General features: G+C 39.3%; 1 protein-coding gene across 2 annotated transcripts in view; it reads left to right on the top strand.

Annotated features, from left to right (window-relative positions):
• NCAPG2 (non-SMC condensin II complex subunit G2) overlaps positions 1 to 17,439 on the top strand; it is a 56,175-nt gene that overhangs the window by 26,709 nt on the left and 12,027 nt on the right. For both annotated transcript variants that reach the window (XM_029078202.2, XM_029078203.1), the window contains exons 14-26: positions 769 to 991; positions 1,240 to 1,343; positions 1,967 to 2,140; positions 3,453 to 3,523; positions 4,094 to 4,247; positions 4,347 to 4,520; positions 6,152 to 6,268; positions 6,357 to 6,500; positions 7,525 to 7,624; positions 9,460 to 9,647; positions 11,802 to 11,942; positions 16,752 to 16,855; positions 17,048 to 17,148. In XM_029078202.2, the coding sequence (XP_028934035.1) occupies positions 769 to 991; positions 1,240 to 1,343; positions 1,967 to 2,140; positions 3,453 to 3,523; positions 4,094 to 4,247; positions 4,347 to 4,520; positions 6,152 to 6,268; positions 6,357 to 6,500; positions 7,525 to 7,624; positions 9,460 to 9,647; positions 11,802 to 11,942; positions 16,752 to 16,855; positions 17,048 to 17,148 (1,795 nt within the window). The remainder of the gene's footprint in view (positions 1 to 768; positions 992 to 1,239; positions 1,344 to 1,966; positions 2,141 to 3,452; positions 3,524 to 4,093; positions 4,248 to 4,346; positions 4,521 to 6,151; positions 6,269 to 6,356; positions 6,501 to 7,524; positions 7,625 to 9,459; positions 9,648 to 11,801; positions 11,943 to 16,751; positions 16,856 to 17,047; positions 17,149 to 17,439) is intronic.

Raw genomic sequence — 17,439 nt, 5'->3', positions numbered from 1 at the left:
TTTCTTGATGACAGCCCACCCTACTGATCTTCTGGGGTAGCTGACTCCCTGTTTTCAGTTGAAATATAAAGCATTGTTAGAGGTTTTACTCTACCCACCACCCTCCTTTCTTTTGTCTTTCAAGTTCTAGCTGACCCTAGGGCAACTGTGAGAGTTTTCTTCTCCCGTTTCCGGCCCAGCATCAGGTGATGTGATGAACTTCAGTGTGAATGAGCTGAGTTCCAGGATCCCATTGTTTGTTATCCAGTCTTGCCATTTGCTGTAGGATTCATAATTACAGCATCTACTTCTCCTTCACCAACCATACCAGAGTTGTTGGTGTGTGTCCTACTTTTCAAAGAAGGACCAGTTCCACACATCTATTTTAAATAGGTGGAAATGAGTGAAAAATGGGCCAACACAGTCCATGGCCATTTTGGGTACTTTGAGCTGCGTAGCGGGATCCGTCTGCCAATCAATTTGCTGAAGCAGCTACACCGGTGCTTGCTCTGGCTCCGGCCTGTCTTCTGGTCGGCCTTGGAGACAGAGCTCAAGGACTGCAGCGCCTGGAGTTTGTGGAAAGCCCCTGCGGCAGGCTGGGAGCCAGGTAGGAGCCGCCCAGGATGGAAGTGGCCACACTTTTATCTCGTAGGAAGTTGTGTGTATCTGAACTAGGAAGTAAATCTACGGTCACCTTTGTGAATTTGGGAAATTGTATAATTTTTCCAACAGATGGAAAACCATGAAATTGCCTTGGAATTGACTGTTTTTGTTCTCTTTGGTTTTCAGTTTTGGAAAGTGTGTTCTATGGAGCATCTCCTCGCCCGCCTTGAATTCGATTCGCGTCCCGTGTCTAGGCGCATAGTGAACCTCCTCTTTAACTCTTTCCTGCCGGTGAATGAGCCAGAGGAGGTGTGGTGCGAACGCTGTGTTACGTTAATCCAGATGAACCCTGCAGCAGCCCGAAAGTTCTATCAATATGCTTATGAATACACAGCTCCCACCAACATAGGTGACGTTCCCTTCTTTTTTTCTCAAGTCACCTCCATTGGGTTCATTTTTCTAATGGAAGTCTATCTTGTTTTGGTGTTTTACATGTTCAACATCAGATTCATACAAATTAGATTTCCTGTTTTAATGTCTCCTTTCCCAACAATTTCTTCAAATTACCTTTTTCATCACTTTTACTTATAACAATCAAGATTTCCTTGGGTAAAAGAAGCTATGAATTAATCAGATTCCCTGTCTTTAAAATTGTAGCAAAGTTGATGCACACTATCCGTCATTGCTTGAATGCTTGCATTCAGAGAGCAGAAAAAGACTGTCAAGAGGATGACAGTGATAGCGAAGAGGAGAACAGAACTGTAAGTAAATCAGTCTAAAAGTCTTCTAGCTATAACTAACTGTTTGGGGCCATCATTTGGGTTCTCAAAGCAGAAAAATAGCTTTTTGCATTTACCTCAAACTGCTCAGTGGAAGGACAGTCATGAATGAAAAGGAGACTTACTTACTTTCCCAGGTTTTGGGGGTCACAATCTTAATACTGTTTAAATACCTTTTTTGGGAAAGATGTGAAATTAATTTTTTTTTTAAATTGAGCTGCTTCTTATCAACTACTTCTCTTGATTTTGCCAGATTTGAAAAGAGAACAGTACATATTTATTAGCAGTACCTCAAGCTTCTAAATGAATGGTTTGAGCCCTCTAATTCCTGTTCTGTATTTTAATTTAAACACTCTTTTAGACATAACTTTATTAGATTAGGCTGATTTGGACATTTTGTAGCTGGATGATAGTGAGGTTGAGGATTATAGAACTGTGAGATAAATAATGTCTTATTAGGGTGATTGTTCACAGTTTTTAAATTTCATATTAGGCAGGGCGGGAATAGACCAGAGGACTTCTCAAATTCAGTGATTCTGAAATTTTGTTTTAAATTTGATGTGTAAAAATCCTTAATTTTGTTTTTCACAATGTGTGCTTTTCAGGTATTGAATGATGTGTTGTCAGTAAATGATGTGGCTTCCATGGCAAGCTTATTGGAAATCATTGTAATTCTTTGGAAAAGCATCCACAAGGCATTGGAATACAATAAGGAAGCTAAAGTCTACACCATTAGCAAGTTTGCTGCTGTTCTTCCAGGTTATCTTAAAGTGTTTAAGGTGAGCATTAGTTAACCAGTCATAACAATGCTGACAGCTTTTGAGAAGTTTGTAATAAATCATCACTAAAATATAATACCATTTTCTCATAAATTTCAACCTTTTGATTACCTGCAAAATATATTACAGTGCTTATTTTATCCTCTTGTTTTCAAACTTTTCAGAGGAAAGATTGAAGTGCCCTTTTTTGTGTAATGAAAATGGTTATTTGGGATTTTACAGAAATATTGTAGAAGCATGAGTTGAAAGCACTTCAAATTGTATTGTTACAAATGTTACAAAAAGGCATGGGCCCTGGAGTTAGGGGACTTGGGTTCTAATCCTGGTTCCACCCTTATCTGCTATATGAATTTGGGCAAGTTACTTCATTTCTGGGCCTCAGTCTCCTCAACTGTAAAATGTGATTAAATACCAATTTGCCCTCCTACTTAGATTATGAGCCCCATGTAGGACAGGGATTGTGTCCAACCTGATTATCTTGTATCTATTCCAGTGCTTAGTATGGTGCTTGGCACAGCATAAGCAGCGTGGCTCAGTGAAAAGAGCACGGGCTTTAGAGTCAGAGGTCATGAGTTCAAATCCCAGCTCTGCCACTTGTCAGCTGTGTGACCGTGGGCAAGTCACTTAACTTCTCTGTGCCTCAGTTACCTCATCTGTAAAATGGGGATTAAGACTGTGAGCCCCACGTGGGACATCCTGATTCCCCTGTGTTTACCCTAGCGCTTAGAACAGTGCTCGGCACATAGTAAGCGCTTAACAAATACCAACATTATTATAAGCAACTAACAAATAATCACAGTTATTATCATCATTAGTGTAAGTTCAGGAGTTTGCACACAATATAATTTTTAAATTTCTTGAGTTTGAGTTTATCTTTGGCATTAATTAGATTTTGTGTTTGGTTTTTTTGAATATTTTAGTGGGGATTTTCAAAGATTGGAGTCAATCAACTTTACCTAGGTTCAGGGGCAAAGTCCTGACTATAGATGCCCTCTAAATGTACTAAACAAGTATATGAAGGAGGTGGATGGCAAGGCAGAGAGAGGCAGCAGGGCAGGATAGAGAAGGAAAGAGAGAAAATTCAGATGTAGATAAAAGTGTCTGGGAAAGGACCACTGAAGGTGGGGGTGGGTAGAAAATTGTAGGCCTTTACATCCTGAGTATGTTTCAGTTAAAGAACGCACTATCTTACTGGTCTACTTAGAAATAAATGAATTCTTGAAATGTTATGCTCTTTGGAAAAATAGGAAGGGATTCAATGCTATAAAGTATTAAAATGTACATCCTTTTTATTTATTTTTTTTAATCCTAGGATGATCGCTGTATAATTCCACTAATTACCCTGATATCTTTTCTTCCGCCTTCTGCTATTCCTCCATTCAGGTACTGTACATGTGCAAAATTCATGGACGGGTAATCTGTTTTCTTAGAACTTTAGCTGTTTATTATTTTCATTCTCGGAAGCGTGCAGCCTGGTAAATATTAAAATCAAAGCAAAGCAGCTGCTTACCGTGCTGCTGGCTGTTCTCTTCCTTGTTTTGTCCCATCAGATGGGGTCAGGAGAATGTCAGGCTGCAGATGCAACAGGTGGTGTGTATCTAGAGCCAGGCACGGGGTCTCAGTGACCCTCCTCCAGTAGAAGGAGGAGTTTTGGGGCCCCTTGCTGGAACGATACCCATCCTCTATGAAAGCATAGGAGTCTATTTTCCAGGATGCATTAAACCAGGTGCCATTACCGATACATATGTTTGTGTGTGGGAAATGCATTCCCTCTAAGTCTAGGAAAATCAATTGCCAGAATGCCTGTGCTGAATGTTTCTAAAAAAATAGTCATTCTGTTGAAATGATCGATCAACTATGTAGGATCTTGAAGCTTCCCTCTTAGGCGCAAAGACGATCATTTTTTATTGATGTATTAAAATCAGTTTTTGTGCATTTGTAATTTTTTTTCAGCTGTAGTGTAATCTCTACATTGAGAAATCAAGAACAAGGAGTTGCTGAAAACAAATATCACTCCCTGATAGATTGTCTTTGTCGCTGGGGGCAAGTGGGACATATTCTTGAGCTGATTTGTGATTGGTTGCCAGATGGTCAACCCCAAAGAAAGGTATGCAGAAAATTGGCCAAATTCTGTTTTGTCATGTGAAGTTTACCTATTTGCTTCAAAAAATGCATTTACTAGAAATTGTTTTTTCCTTCCTTTCAGAATAGCTCAACATCTTTGCGGCGAGTACAGATTCAGGATACGAGGGAAGCAAGACCGGAATTAGCATTGGCGTACATGGAATATTTGCTGACTCACACTGAGAATCGAGATTGCCTCCTCTCTGCCCCAACAAATATATTAAATAACCTTTTGAAAGCACTTGAAACTTCAAAGGTAATATCAGGAGTACCAGCATGAGTATTTTTTTGTCTCACCCAAATTTCATAAATTGTCTTTCAAGACCTGAAATCATTGTCAGGGGTATTTATCAAGTGCAGAACACTGTACTAAGGGCTTGGTATTTTCACCAGGTTAAGTAAAGTTTGATTGATTAAAATACAAGTTTATATTTTGATTAAAAAGAAAATTTGCTAAAGAATAATTGAACTGTGTAAAATTAGGTTGTTTTAATCATTTTTGCAGTCTTAAGGTTTCATCTGAATAACCCCATCTCCTACACACGTTCACACAGATGCGCTTACACAAATATGCACGCCCATGTATTCTGAAAAATACTAGAGCAGAATTGTCCTCCTGGTGGAGAAGAGCACAGTTGCCTATGGTTCTGAAGCACCCAAGCAAAGTAATCTCTCATTACCTGCTCTTTCCCTGAGTGCCAAGTTGCCATAAAAATCATTATCTTTTGAAAAATACAGAAGTGCATAGATGGTTCAGGATAAACTACTATAATGAGAAAGTAACAAAAGTTTATAAATGCTGTGTTTGTGATACTGTAGTTTCTTTCTTTGCTAATTCTTCAAATTCAGGATTTTTTTGTAGGTTTTCTTTTTATTATTGTGCCCAAGTTCCATATCTTGGGAGGCAGTCAGGTGATAGTCCCTTCACAGGTTTTGGAGCTGAACTCAACCTGCCTCATCCCAGATCACTAACGTGACCTGAGAGTTTCTGTTCGGGCCAAAAAGACCCTATATGATGGCTTTGTGGCTTGTTTATTCTTTGAAGCCAGACCACGCCCCCTTTGCATTCCCACCTTCCATCCCCCTGCATCTATGATTGAGTTGTTCGTTCATTTAATCATATTTAATGAGCGCTTATGGTGTGCAAAAGACTATATTAAACACTTGGGAAAGTACAAAACAACAATAAACGACATTCCCTGCCCACGGCGAGCTTGCGGTCTAGAAGTTATGCAGATACTTCTTTATACTTGAATACTTTTTGTCCAGGAAATAAGAAGGCATGCAAAGGAAAATATTCACACCCCTAGTTCTTTGAAATAACTTCATATATGCAAAATCAGGTGATGTATTACAGAATTTTTGTGACAAACTTTCCCCCACTTATAGAATACTCTGAAAGTAATCAATGCTAAAAGATTTTTTTTATATATTTTATTTTTCACTGTCAAATGAATTTAGTTGATTTTAGGAGCTAAGAGAATAACATGTCAACCCCATCTGCCAGGAAAACACATTTGGAAATTGTTTATTTTAAGAGCACTTAGATTTTATAGCTGGAAAAATGATATAGCCTGATGATCTTTTGGGGTTGCATTCATGCGATTTGAACTAGGTTATCTAGGAAGAGAGATAATGAAGTTTGCCTCAAGGGATTTAAAAACATGGTGTGTGAATTTCAATTTTCCCAACTTGGTTATTATTTCTGAATAGAAATATATGCAAAAAGCTTAGGGCACATTAAACCACAGCTAAAAATAATTTTACAAGTAAATTATTTGAGGTTATGATATCATATGCTTCAGTGACATCAACTGTAGGTAGTGTTACTGCTTGTAGGCCCTGAATATTTTTATGGCTATTTCAGTTTGGGCCATCTTATTTCAGGCAGCTTTGGAATCAATTTTACAGTCATCAGATGCAACGTTTCATAACTTCAATCAAGTAACTGCCTTACGAGCCTTCAGTCTCTATTGTCGATTAAGTATTCATCTCCAGCACAAGGTATTAATTTAGAGTATCTCTAATGGAGTAAATAGCTAATTAACTGTTTCACCTCGTTATTCACATTTTCCCTCTTTTTGATGGCTAGTTCAGCTCTGAAGAAAGGACTTATATGTCAGTTTTGGAGGACACTAGGATTTGGATAGAAAATAATGTTCTCCCTTTGATTCACAAAGAAGAAGAAGAGGAACATTTGACACACAACAGCGAGGTTTACCAGCAAATCATCCAGGTTAGATATACCATATTGCTTGAGAGCCAAAATGAGATTTTTGGAATTTGGGCATGGAGTGGGGGGGAAGAGGCACAAGAGGGGAAGAGGGAGAAAAGGGAGACTGAGGAATTTTTATTCTCATCTTCAAACGAAATAGCTCTGAGAATTGCATTTCAAGAGCTGAGAGCTGAGCTCCCCTTTTCCTCTGAGCCAAGAGATCAGGTGAAGCCCTATACCAAGAGATGAATTGTTAAAAGAGAAGCAGAGAGCAGAATTCATTTCAGCAAAGAAAAACAGCAAGAGGACATCTTTGTATATGTTTTTTAAAATCCTTTACTTGTTTGCTGATGTGTGTGTCGTTCTTGGAGTCCATCCCAATCTCTCTTGTGGCTTTTGGGTTTTGGCTTCACCTGATTCGTCCTCAAGCCGAACGTCCTCTAGCCTTCTTCTATAACTGCTGCAGACAAATTTAAAAGAGGTTGAGGGAGAATATCAGATTAAAAATAGGGGACAGTAAAGAAAGCAATGAACAACAGAGTGATTTAGAGGCAGAGGATTCCCAGAAGCAGTGAAAAAGATGTATGGAGAGATGCATTTTTTTTTTTATCATTCTGAAATATATTTTGGAGGACTGCCTTAAACCCAATATAATCTTGGTTTTGGAGCAATACATGTAAATTTTCCTTCCTAGCTGTCTGAATTTTAGTTATTGTTTTGTTTTGGGGTTTTGTTTACTATCAAGACTGAATTTTACTCATTAGAATTTCATTAAGGAGAGTTGTATTTAAATATTTTGAATTTGCCATAATTAGTTTTAGCGCACGCTCTTTTCCTTCCGTCGTAATTTTCAGAAAGAGCAAGGTGGTCTAAATTATTTGTAGAAGTGAAGATAAGACTCTAGTGCTGTATTTTCAAAGAAATATAAGCTCTATCCATCTAAAATATTAATAATTAAGATAAGCTCTACTTATTTAATTTTATTTCATTTGCTTTTATTGTTACTGATTATTAGTGTTTTAATTGCCTTCATTCTCATTTTCAGGCCTACCTGACGGTGTGTAAAGATGTTATAATGGTCGGCCTGGGAAACAGCAAATTTCAGTTACAATTCTTAAATCTTACTTTGGCAATCATACAAACAGGTACCCTTTCATTTACTAGAGAAATGATTTGAATCAAAGCCCGATTTCTTTTTGCAAAACTAACTTTAATTTAGGCTTTCAAAAATCATTTTTCATAAAGAGTTTAAACTCTGAGTGATAGGTTTGTTATGTAAAGGTAGCTATTTTTAAATGCCTAACACCCTCATCACGGTGTGAACTTTGTTGTTGTTATAATTCTGGTATTTGTTAGACACTTACTATGTACTGTGCACTGTACTAAACACTGGGGTGGATACAGATAATCAGGTTGAACACAGTCCCTGTTCCACATGGGGCTCACAGTCATAATCCCCACTTTACAGAGGAGGTAACTGAGGCACAGAGAAGTGAAGTGATTTGCCCAAGGTCACACAGCAGACAGGTGGTGGAGCTGGGATTAAAACCCAGGTCCTTATGGCTCCCAGGCCCATGCTCTATCCACTAGGCCACTGTGCTTCTTTTGTTCAAACTGCATTCTCCCAAAACTTTATAAAATTCTGTCATCTTGAGACTGTTGTCTCTTTCATTTCCTGAAAAGACTACCTATTTCCTGAAATATTTGCTATGATCAAACATCCACATTTGAGAGAATCAAAATGTTAATTTCATACTTTCAAATTAGGTACACTCGGGTAATTGTTCAGAGTAATTCATTTGATTTAATTTCTCTCTCCACATGTCTTCCCTCCGGATTCAACCCTTCCTTCTCAATCCATTACTTTCAAACAACATCATGGTGGTTTGCAAATATAATTTTAAATGCAAATTCTCATGATGTCTAAATTGATCACTTTTCTATTGATAGTACTGAGTCCTTTTTCAACTACATCAAAAGTAAGGAAAGTCTGCTGTGTCTGAACTATTTTATTGGTCAGTGTTAACGAAAATCAAACTTGAATTTTAAGACACACTTTTTCCCTAAGTCAAAATAAGGGGCTTGGATCAATTGAAATTACTTTGATTGTACTTTCATTTTACCTTTTAAATTGTGATTTAATGATTTAAATAATTTTCATAAACAAAATATTAAAAGCTGCATTGAGTGAATGTGGTACTAGAATATGAGTTCATTCCCGAGCTAGTGACTCTTCCGCAGAAGTAGGCTATTTATTGTATTACTGCTAAGAATGCCTTTACTGGGGAATTTGTTTTCTCTCAAGATTTCCAGTGTGGTACATTCCCCTCACTTGATATTCATTTCTGGGCTGGTGACCCCAACAACGAGTTTGGATTCTAAAGAGATCTGAAGGTCAGGAGAGAGGTAGACTGTCAGATATGAAGTGGGAGGGAGTTCCAAACCTGAGGGACAACATGGGCAAGGGGTCGGTGGTGAGATAGACGAGATAGGGGCATTGAGAGTAGGTTAGTGATTGAGGAGCAAAGTGAATGAATTAAAAAATTGTAGTTGCAGATTTCTGTATTTCTGGGACCATATTTAGTTGCCATGAAGTACTAATGACTTAGAACATTTTGAGTGTCTGAACTGGCACTCTATTTTAGAGACCTGTATTTATTTCAAATTAGATGTTTAAAAACTCACTTTGTATGGATATATTTCCCTTAGTTATTTCTCATTTTAAAAAAATTACCAAAGTATCCAAAATTAAATCAAATAGAGTAGTGCTCTAAGTTAAAGAGTTTTTTTGTATTAACATTATCTTTATTGGAATTGATATGATAGCTGAATTATTTATTTAAATATAGGTGTGCTGACTTTTTTCAACAAATAAAATTAAATGAGCTGATGTTAAATTTCTTAAAGTTGTAATTTCATTTGGGAGATATTTGAATTATAAAAGCCCATTCTTCTACCACCTCTGCCTTTTTTTTTCTAGAGAGGGGAAGTTTTTGTGTTCCAGTACTTCTTAATGCTCTGAAAGACATTTTAGCCATATTCTCAGTGCACAATACTTATTCCGATGAAGAGGTTACAGAAATATTTGATGCTGTACAGAAGGTGTTCCAGAAAATGTTGGAATGCGTCGTTCGCAGTCTCAAAAAGAAACAAGAAGGAAGCGCAATGGTAATTGTCTTTCCGGTGTACACGTTTATAGGAGACACAGTCGTGTTCTGGGTCCCCCCAAGAGCTCAGTGATTAGCCGGGAGGGTCAAATTGAAAGAGAGTGGAGACAAGAAGAAGAGGCTACACATTCTGCTACACGGCTACAAATCACTAAACTTTTCCTTTTTTTAAAAATGGTATTTGTTAAGCACTTACTATGTGCTAGGCACTATACTAAGTGACGGGGTTAATAAAAACTAATCAGTGTAGACACAGTTCCATGTCCCACATGAGGCTCACAGTCTTAATCCTCATTTTACAGATGAGGGAACTAACACAAAGAAATTAAGTGACTTGCCCAGGGTCACACATAGCAGACGAGTGGCGGATTTGGGATTAGAACCCAAGTCCTTCCAACGCCTAGGCCCCAGCTCTAACATATAGGCCACGTGACTACACGCTATACACCCAGTACATCTCAACATATTGCTACAGTGATCCCTGCTAAAATGTAAATGTTTGCTATTCAACGCCTGTCAATTTTGATGCTAGTTTTGGAACACTCTGCCAAAACATTCTGATTTTGTAGCTCGTAAAACATTAATTTGGCTCAGAGGCTTCCCTCCTTTCACCCTCTGTCTCCTCAACCTCTGAAGCACTTTTACTGACTGGAATAGAGGGATGGAAAAGAATGATAGTAATAGCGTGGCTCAGTGGAAAGAACCCGGGCTTGGGAGTCAGAGGTCGTGGGTTCTAATCCCGGCTCCGTCGCTTGTCAGTTGTGTGACCTTGAGCAAGTCACTTCACTTCCCTGGGCCTCAGTTCCCTCATCTGTAGAATGGGGATTAAGACTGTGAGCCCCACCTGGGGCAACCTGATCACCTTGTATCTACCCCAGCCTTGGTAATACTTGGCACGTAGCAAGGGCTTAACAAATACCAGCATTATTATTATTAATAGTATTTACTAAGTGCTTACAGTGTGCATATCACTATACTAAATTCCAGGAGAGAATACACACGTGGGAATTAGACATAGTCCCTGTCTTTTGGGGGGAGCTCACAATCTAAGAGCCCGTTTCAATAACCGTCAAGGGTTATCCTGATCCTTTCATAAGAATGCCACTGAAGAAGAGCAGGATGGGTAGAAGGGGCCTCTGAGCGAGGGGATTGCATGCCTTATGGCTTCTAGAAGACTTCTAACATTGCAGTCAGTCTGACCCCACATTATATCTTCCATCATCTCCATCTCTGTGGAACCCCTGAGATTCATCCTTCAGCAGCCACGCAGCCCAGTGTAGCTAGCCTGGGATCTGGACGGCATGAACCACAGTGCTCCCGTGTCACTGATGGAATGTAATTTGTTTATATTAATGTCTGTCTCCCTTCCTCTTCCCTCCCATCCTGTAAGCCTGTTATGGACAGAGAATGTGTCTGTTCATTGTTCTATTGTATTCTCCCAAGCGCCTAGTACAGTTCTCTGCACAAAGTAAAGCTCTCAATAAATATGACTGATTGAGTCTGTCTCAGGATGGCCCCAAGGTGTTGGGTGATGGGCCCAGAATTTGCCCCTTTACCCTACCTCTGTGACTTTTCCAAAGCATTCAGTCATTTGTGTTATCAAATCAGTCAGTGGTATTTACCGATCACTTACTGTGTGCAAAGCATCGTTTTAAGCACTTGTGAGAGTACAATGCAACAGAGTGGTATTCGTGTTCCCTGGCCACAGAGAGCTTACAGTCTAGAGGGGTGACACATACTAAAATAAATTATGGATATGTATGTAAATACTCTGGGGTTGAGGGTGAAGTAAATATCAAGGCTTGATGGTTAGAGGAAGACACGATAGCCTGACTAAATGAAATCCGTCGATAGTTTAAGTGGTTGCTTCAGTTTTTTCCCTCTGTAAATTTTTGATCAGAAAAATAAAATCAAGTTCAAGAATGTGAAGTCTCTGCCCCTCTCCCGGGTGCTTTCAATTTTAGGTAGCCGTGCTAATGATCACTGAAACAGCTGAAAAAAAAACAGGTGAAAAAGCAAAGGGAAATTGTTAAAATTCATAGATAATCACCCCTGGTTAATGGAGTTAAGGCTTGTAAAACTAATCTTGATATACATGTCAATCTCAAAACACTGACTTTTCTAAAAACGTTTGGTCTGTTTTGCTTGATTCTAGTTACTTCGATCCATTCAAATACCCCTTGATGAATTTATCTGTGCCGTGCAGGCTTGGCATATGAATACAGCTGTTCAGCGAGGAGTGTTTTCTACTCTCTTAGCGCTAATGGTGGTCGAAATAAGCCACGGATTCCAAAAGGTAAAGTGAATTAGTTTTGAAAATACCATAGAGTCAGATTCTATTTTACTCTAGTTTATCAGTGTTTTCCAGTAGCGTCCCCACTTTTCCTTTGGTTAGGTACACTTCCAAATGTGAAAAATAATATGGTTCTTGGTCCCAGAAAAATTCTGTTTTGGTTGAACCCTCTTCCATACTGTGCTATATTAAGGAGCTTCTAAAATGGTGAAAGTTTTAACTAAAAAGATGTTTTATGTTGCAATATTGGGGTTTGAAACTGTCATCTTTGAATAGGAAGGACAATCAACAGTATTTAATATATTTTTAATGGCGGTCAATCTTCTTTTTGAATTCCTTCATATTGGGTAGTTCTGTGAAATACACGTACCGTTCCAATATGTGAAGCTATTGGTACTTGAACCAACTATTGGGGAGATCCCCTGCAGCAGAGCCATGAAATTTGAAATAAACACTTGGACCCAGTGGCATACCTCCTGAGATCTACCAGCACGGAGGGAACATCCTCCTTAAAAGCACTTAAACTCTTCCTCAACATCTGCACCGCTGAGGAAATTTCAAAGGATCTCAAAGGACGCCACCATCAATAGCATCTTCAAGAAGAAAAGCAAAAGATTAGAGTGCAGCAAGTATCAGGGCATCACATTACTCTCCATTTCTGGCAAGATCCTCACCAGAGCGCTCCCACATCGGCACACAAAGAATATCTTCAACTCAGTGCTCCCAGACCACCGTATTTGTTTCAGACCACAACGGAAACGGGGGACATGATTTCTGCTGCACATTTGATAAAGGAAGAATGCAGGGAATAGCATCAAGATGCATACTCAGTTTCCATAGGTGCAGTCGATATACCTAGGCTTTGGAATTCACTTACAAATTTGGCTGCCCTGAAAGGTCCATACTGGTTTTGAGACAGCTTCATGTTGCCATGGCTGGCTGGGTCAGATGTGAAAGGTGCTCTGTCTGATCCACTGTCTTTGTTGCTAATGGAGAAAAGCAGGGATGTGTAGTGGCCCTGGCCTGTTCAATTTAATGCTCCCATCCCGGAAGATGCAGCAAGAGACTTCATTCAGTCATACTGATTGAGCTCTCATAGAGCGCTCATGAGTTTACATGTAGAAGGTGAGGATTTTACTGGGAAAGGGTAAAGGCCAAATGGTTGGGGGTGAGGAACAGAGATGTAGGAGAATTAGTTGGGAGGAAGAAGAGATGCAAAGAAGGGCAAAAGAGACAAAGGGAGGGAATACTGGAGGATATCTGTAAACATTTCTACTCAGAAGCAGTGTGGCCTGGTGGATATAGCACAGGTCTGGGAGTCAGAGGGACCTGGCACCATTTGTCTCCTGAATGACCTTGGTCAAGTCATGTCACTTCACTGTGCCTCAGTTACCTCACCTGTAAAAGGGAGATGAAGACTGTGAGCCCCATGTGGGACATGGACTGTGTCCAACCTGATCAGTTTGTATCTATCCCTGCGCTTAGTACAGTGCCTGGCACATAGTAAGCACTTAAATACCATAAAAAAGGCAACAAAACACTGTGCCCTACTGGCAAAAATACTGCGATACTGCTAGTGTCTCCCAGCTTCTACTGGTCCCCTTAGCTCTTGCTACCCAGGCAAACAAATCATTTCAGCACTTTAATATATTCGTTCATTGGTATATTTGGCTACTTATTTTGATTGATCTGTTTTATGTTTATGTCCCCCATTATGGAGGAAACTCCTTATGGTAAGTGTCAATGGTTTGTCTGATTTCCAAGTGTTTAGTGTAGTGCATTGCACCCAATAGGAGCTCAGTAAATACTAAACCTATTACCATTACTTACTGCTATAGGATTCTCGGCACGTGTCCCAATGTGAATAAGGATTTATTGTGACTTGTACTCTTTTGGAAAGAAAATTTTCTCTGAAATTTTGATAACGCTTTCTGTTTTGAGTCCTGGGGGAAAGAGGAAAGGTGGTTCCTTCTACATATAAACTTGAAGAATAATTGTAAAAAAAAAAGTTTCCAAAACAGCCACTAGGCAATTAAAATCATTATTTCTCACAAGCAGATAATCAGCTGAAAGCCCTCACCTCAACACTATAGCAGGGCTAGAAGCTGGTATTTCAAGGATGGTGATATATAACCATGTCAGTTTCATGTAGCAAAAGAGAATTATGGGGAGATTTTTCTTGTGTGTGAATGGGCATTTACTATAAATTTATTACAATTTTAATCTGGAATGTTGTTGGATGGAATTTTTATTCAAAGCCATTTAGGTAAAATACAGTGTGTACACAGGTGCTTTAGGGAGTATTAGATTTCCAAGTAGAGACAGACCAGACTTACAGCATTTATTTTAACACCAATCAGTTTGATTTAAGAGCTATATAAAATTTGTTCTTAAATGTACCATGAGTAAAACAATTAAATGTTCCTTACAGTAATTTATGGGAAGCTCTGCTTACTGGGAAATTGACACAAAATTCATATCTCATTTTCATGGGAGCTGATAGAGACAGCAGTCATATGCCCTCACTCTGATGCTTCATTTCAGGACAGACTGTATTACAGAAATTCAGTTTGAAATAGTGTGCCACAGTGAGTGATGACACTTTGGGGTGTTTTTGGTGTTTTTTTGTTTTTACCAGATGAAGTTTATTGTAATTAGAAATCAGAAGGGTTTTTTTAAGCAGTTAATTTAATATTTGCTTTCACCTAAAAGATTGTTTATAAGCAAAGGCTGCCATTCATTCCACCAAGTGGACAGTTAGCCGAAATCTAGCAGCGGAAGTGTGTGCTTCACTTTCAAAGTGCTGAGTGGGGACTTCTGAAAGGGATAGGGCAGCATCATCATCAGTGGTATTTATCGGGTGTTTAATGCGTGATGAGCACAAGCCGCATGGCCTAGTGGAAGGAATACAGGCCTGGGAGTCAGAGGACCTCATTATGGGCAGGGAACATGTCTGCTAATCCTGTTATGTCCTCTTTCCCAAGCGCTTAGTACAGTGCTCTGTACATAGTAAGCATTCAATAAATACTATCGATTGACCTGGGTTCTAATCCCAGTGCTGCCGGGTACCTGCTCTGTGACCCTGGGCAAGTCACTTAACTTCTCTTTGCCTCAGTTTTCTCAACTGTAAAATGGAGATTCAATACCTGTTCTCCCTCCTTCTTAGACTGTAAGCCCTATGAGGACCCGGGGATTATGTCTAACATGATTAACTTGTGTCTACCCTAGTTCTTGACACATAGTCACTGCTTAACAAATAAAATAATAATTAATTATAATTGCCTCCAGGGCAACCTTGGACAAGTCACTTAACTTCTCTGTGCCTCAGTTACCTCATAAAGTGGATTTTATTTTTTTTTGGTATCTGTAAAACATTCACCATGTGTTAAACACTGTTCTAAGCAGTGGGGTAGATACAAATTAATTAGGTTGGACACAGTCCCTGCGCCTCATGGTGCTCAAAGTCTAAGTAGGAGGAAGAACAGGAGAACTGAAGCACGGAGAAGTTACGTGACTTACCCAGGGTCACATCGCAAAGATTTGGTAGAACTGGAATTACAACCCAGGTCCTCTGACTCCCTGGCCCGTGCTCTTTCCACTAGGCCTACTTAAACTGTAATCTCCTTGTGGGACAGGGACTTGTATCTTGAATCTACCCCAGCACTTAGTACAGTTCTTGGCATCTAGTAAATGCTTAGCAAGGACCATTTATAATAATGTTGGCATTTGTTAAGCGCTTACTATGTGCAAAGCACTGTTCTAAGCGCTGGGGGGTATACAGAGTGATCAGGTTGTCCCTTGTGGGGCTCACAGTCTTCATCCCCGTTTTACAGATGAGGTAACTGACAAAGGGAGTGGGTGGAAACGGGACCAAGATCTGTTTATATTAATCTGAAAAGTTGTTATTTTAGGACACAATCAACCAATCATTAATATTTTAATGAGTGCTTACTTTCTGCAGAACACCACCCTAAGTGCTTGGGAGTGGACAGTGCAGTTGGTAGGCAGGATTGCTGCCCTCAAGGAGCTTACAGAAAGGCAGATTGCCTTCTGGACAATTTTTACAGTTACTCCAGCTATCAGTTTGAGTCAATTGATCTATGTCTTATTCTCATTTGTGCCTTATATAGCACTAAATAACCTACTAGGTCTCTCGGTCTCAGATTCTTGGCCCATGAAATTGTGATCATTTCCTTCTACCTGTTCAGTATAGGTTTGTGAACTTGTCCCCAGTGCAAATTATTGTCATGTCAGGTATTCTTTTTGCAATGCAGCTTCTAAATTCAGCTTCATCTGTGAAATGGGATGAAATCCTATTCTCTCCTAGTTAGACTGAGACCCTCCCCCGAACCCCCCACGTTGGACGAAAACTGTCCAATCTGATCTTTTTGTATCTACCCAGGCACTCTATTAAGTGCCTGAGTAAGTGCTTAATAAGTATTATTATCATTAGTAGTAATGTTGGTATTTGTTAAGCGCTTACTATGTGCAGAGCACTGTTCTAAGTGCTGGGGAAGATACAGGGTCATCAGGTTGTCCCACGTGGGGCTCACAGTTAATCCCCATTTTACAGATGAGGTAACTGAGGCACAGAGAAGTGAAGTGACTTGCCCACAGTCACACAGCTGACAAGTGGCAGAGCCGGGATTTGAACCCATGACCTCTGACTCCCAAGTCCGGGTTCTTTCCACTGAGCCACGCTGCTTCTCATAATTAAAAATAATAAAATGCAACATATGGTAAACATTTCCCTGTTTTTCAAACTTGTTTGTGTGTTTGCTGACTTATGGAATTAAATTGCTTTCTCTCTAGGCTTCAAATAAAGAAGAGCTTGCTCCACCAGAGAGCCTTTCAGACCTCCCACCATTTTCACAGTATTTGCTGACAATAATAATAAAGTCAACAAATATTGTCAGGTAAACTTTTTTTTTCTCCATTCGTTCTAAAATTCTACTTGAGAAGAAAACAAGTGCACAATTCTGGTTGTGCTTGATTCTTCCCCCTGCCCTCCCACCCCGCCACACCCTCTATTCCCTTTGTAGAGGGATGACCATGTGGATTTATGTGGTGGGAAGTGGATGGATAATGTTTGCTCTACCTTTTTTCAGGTCATTTTTACATGAATTATTGGAAAGCATAACTTTTGAAGATATTGAAGGCATCAGATGTCTCTCAGCTGCTGTACATATGCTGATGATTATTAGTAAATGTAAGTTGAATTTTTCCTCATGGTACTGTGTCTTATATCACGAGAAATTTGGCCTTCACAGTGTTCAATAAGCAGTGATTTCTTCACACCAGTGCCTTTTTTAAAGTAATGGGATGCAGAAAAAATGTCCAAATTTCATAAAGAATACAAGTATTTAGTTCTCTGTTCTTGATTGTTAGGCTATTGGAATATATTTCTTTCCACTAAAGGACTTGTCTGAATGATAGTATATTGTTAATTGTGTTCATAACGCTACATATTCTAATTCAGTTAGAAAAAAATCACTAAATT

This window comes from Ornithorhynchus anatinus, chromosome 13 (genome assembly GCF_004115215.2).
Source record: "Ornithorhynchus anatinus isolate Pmale09 chromosome 13, mOrnAna1.pri.v4, whole genome shotgun sequence".
In the NCBI taxonomy this organism is placed as follows: Eukaryota; Metazoa; Chordata; class Mammalia; order Monotremata; family Ornithorhynchidae; genus Ornithorhynchus; species Ornithorhynchus anatinus.
Note: the sequence above shows the minus strand (reverse complement) of the source record. Positions and strands in the feature narration are given on the sequence as shown.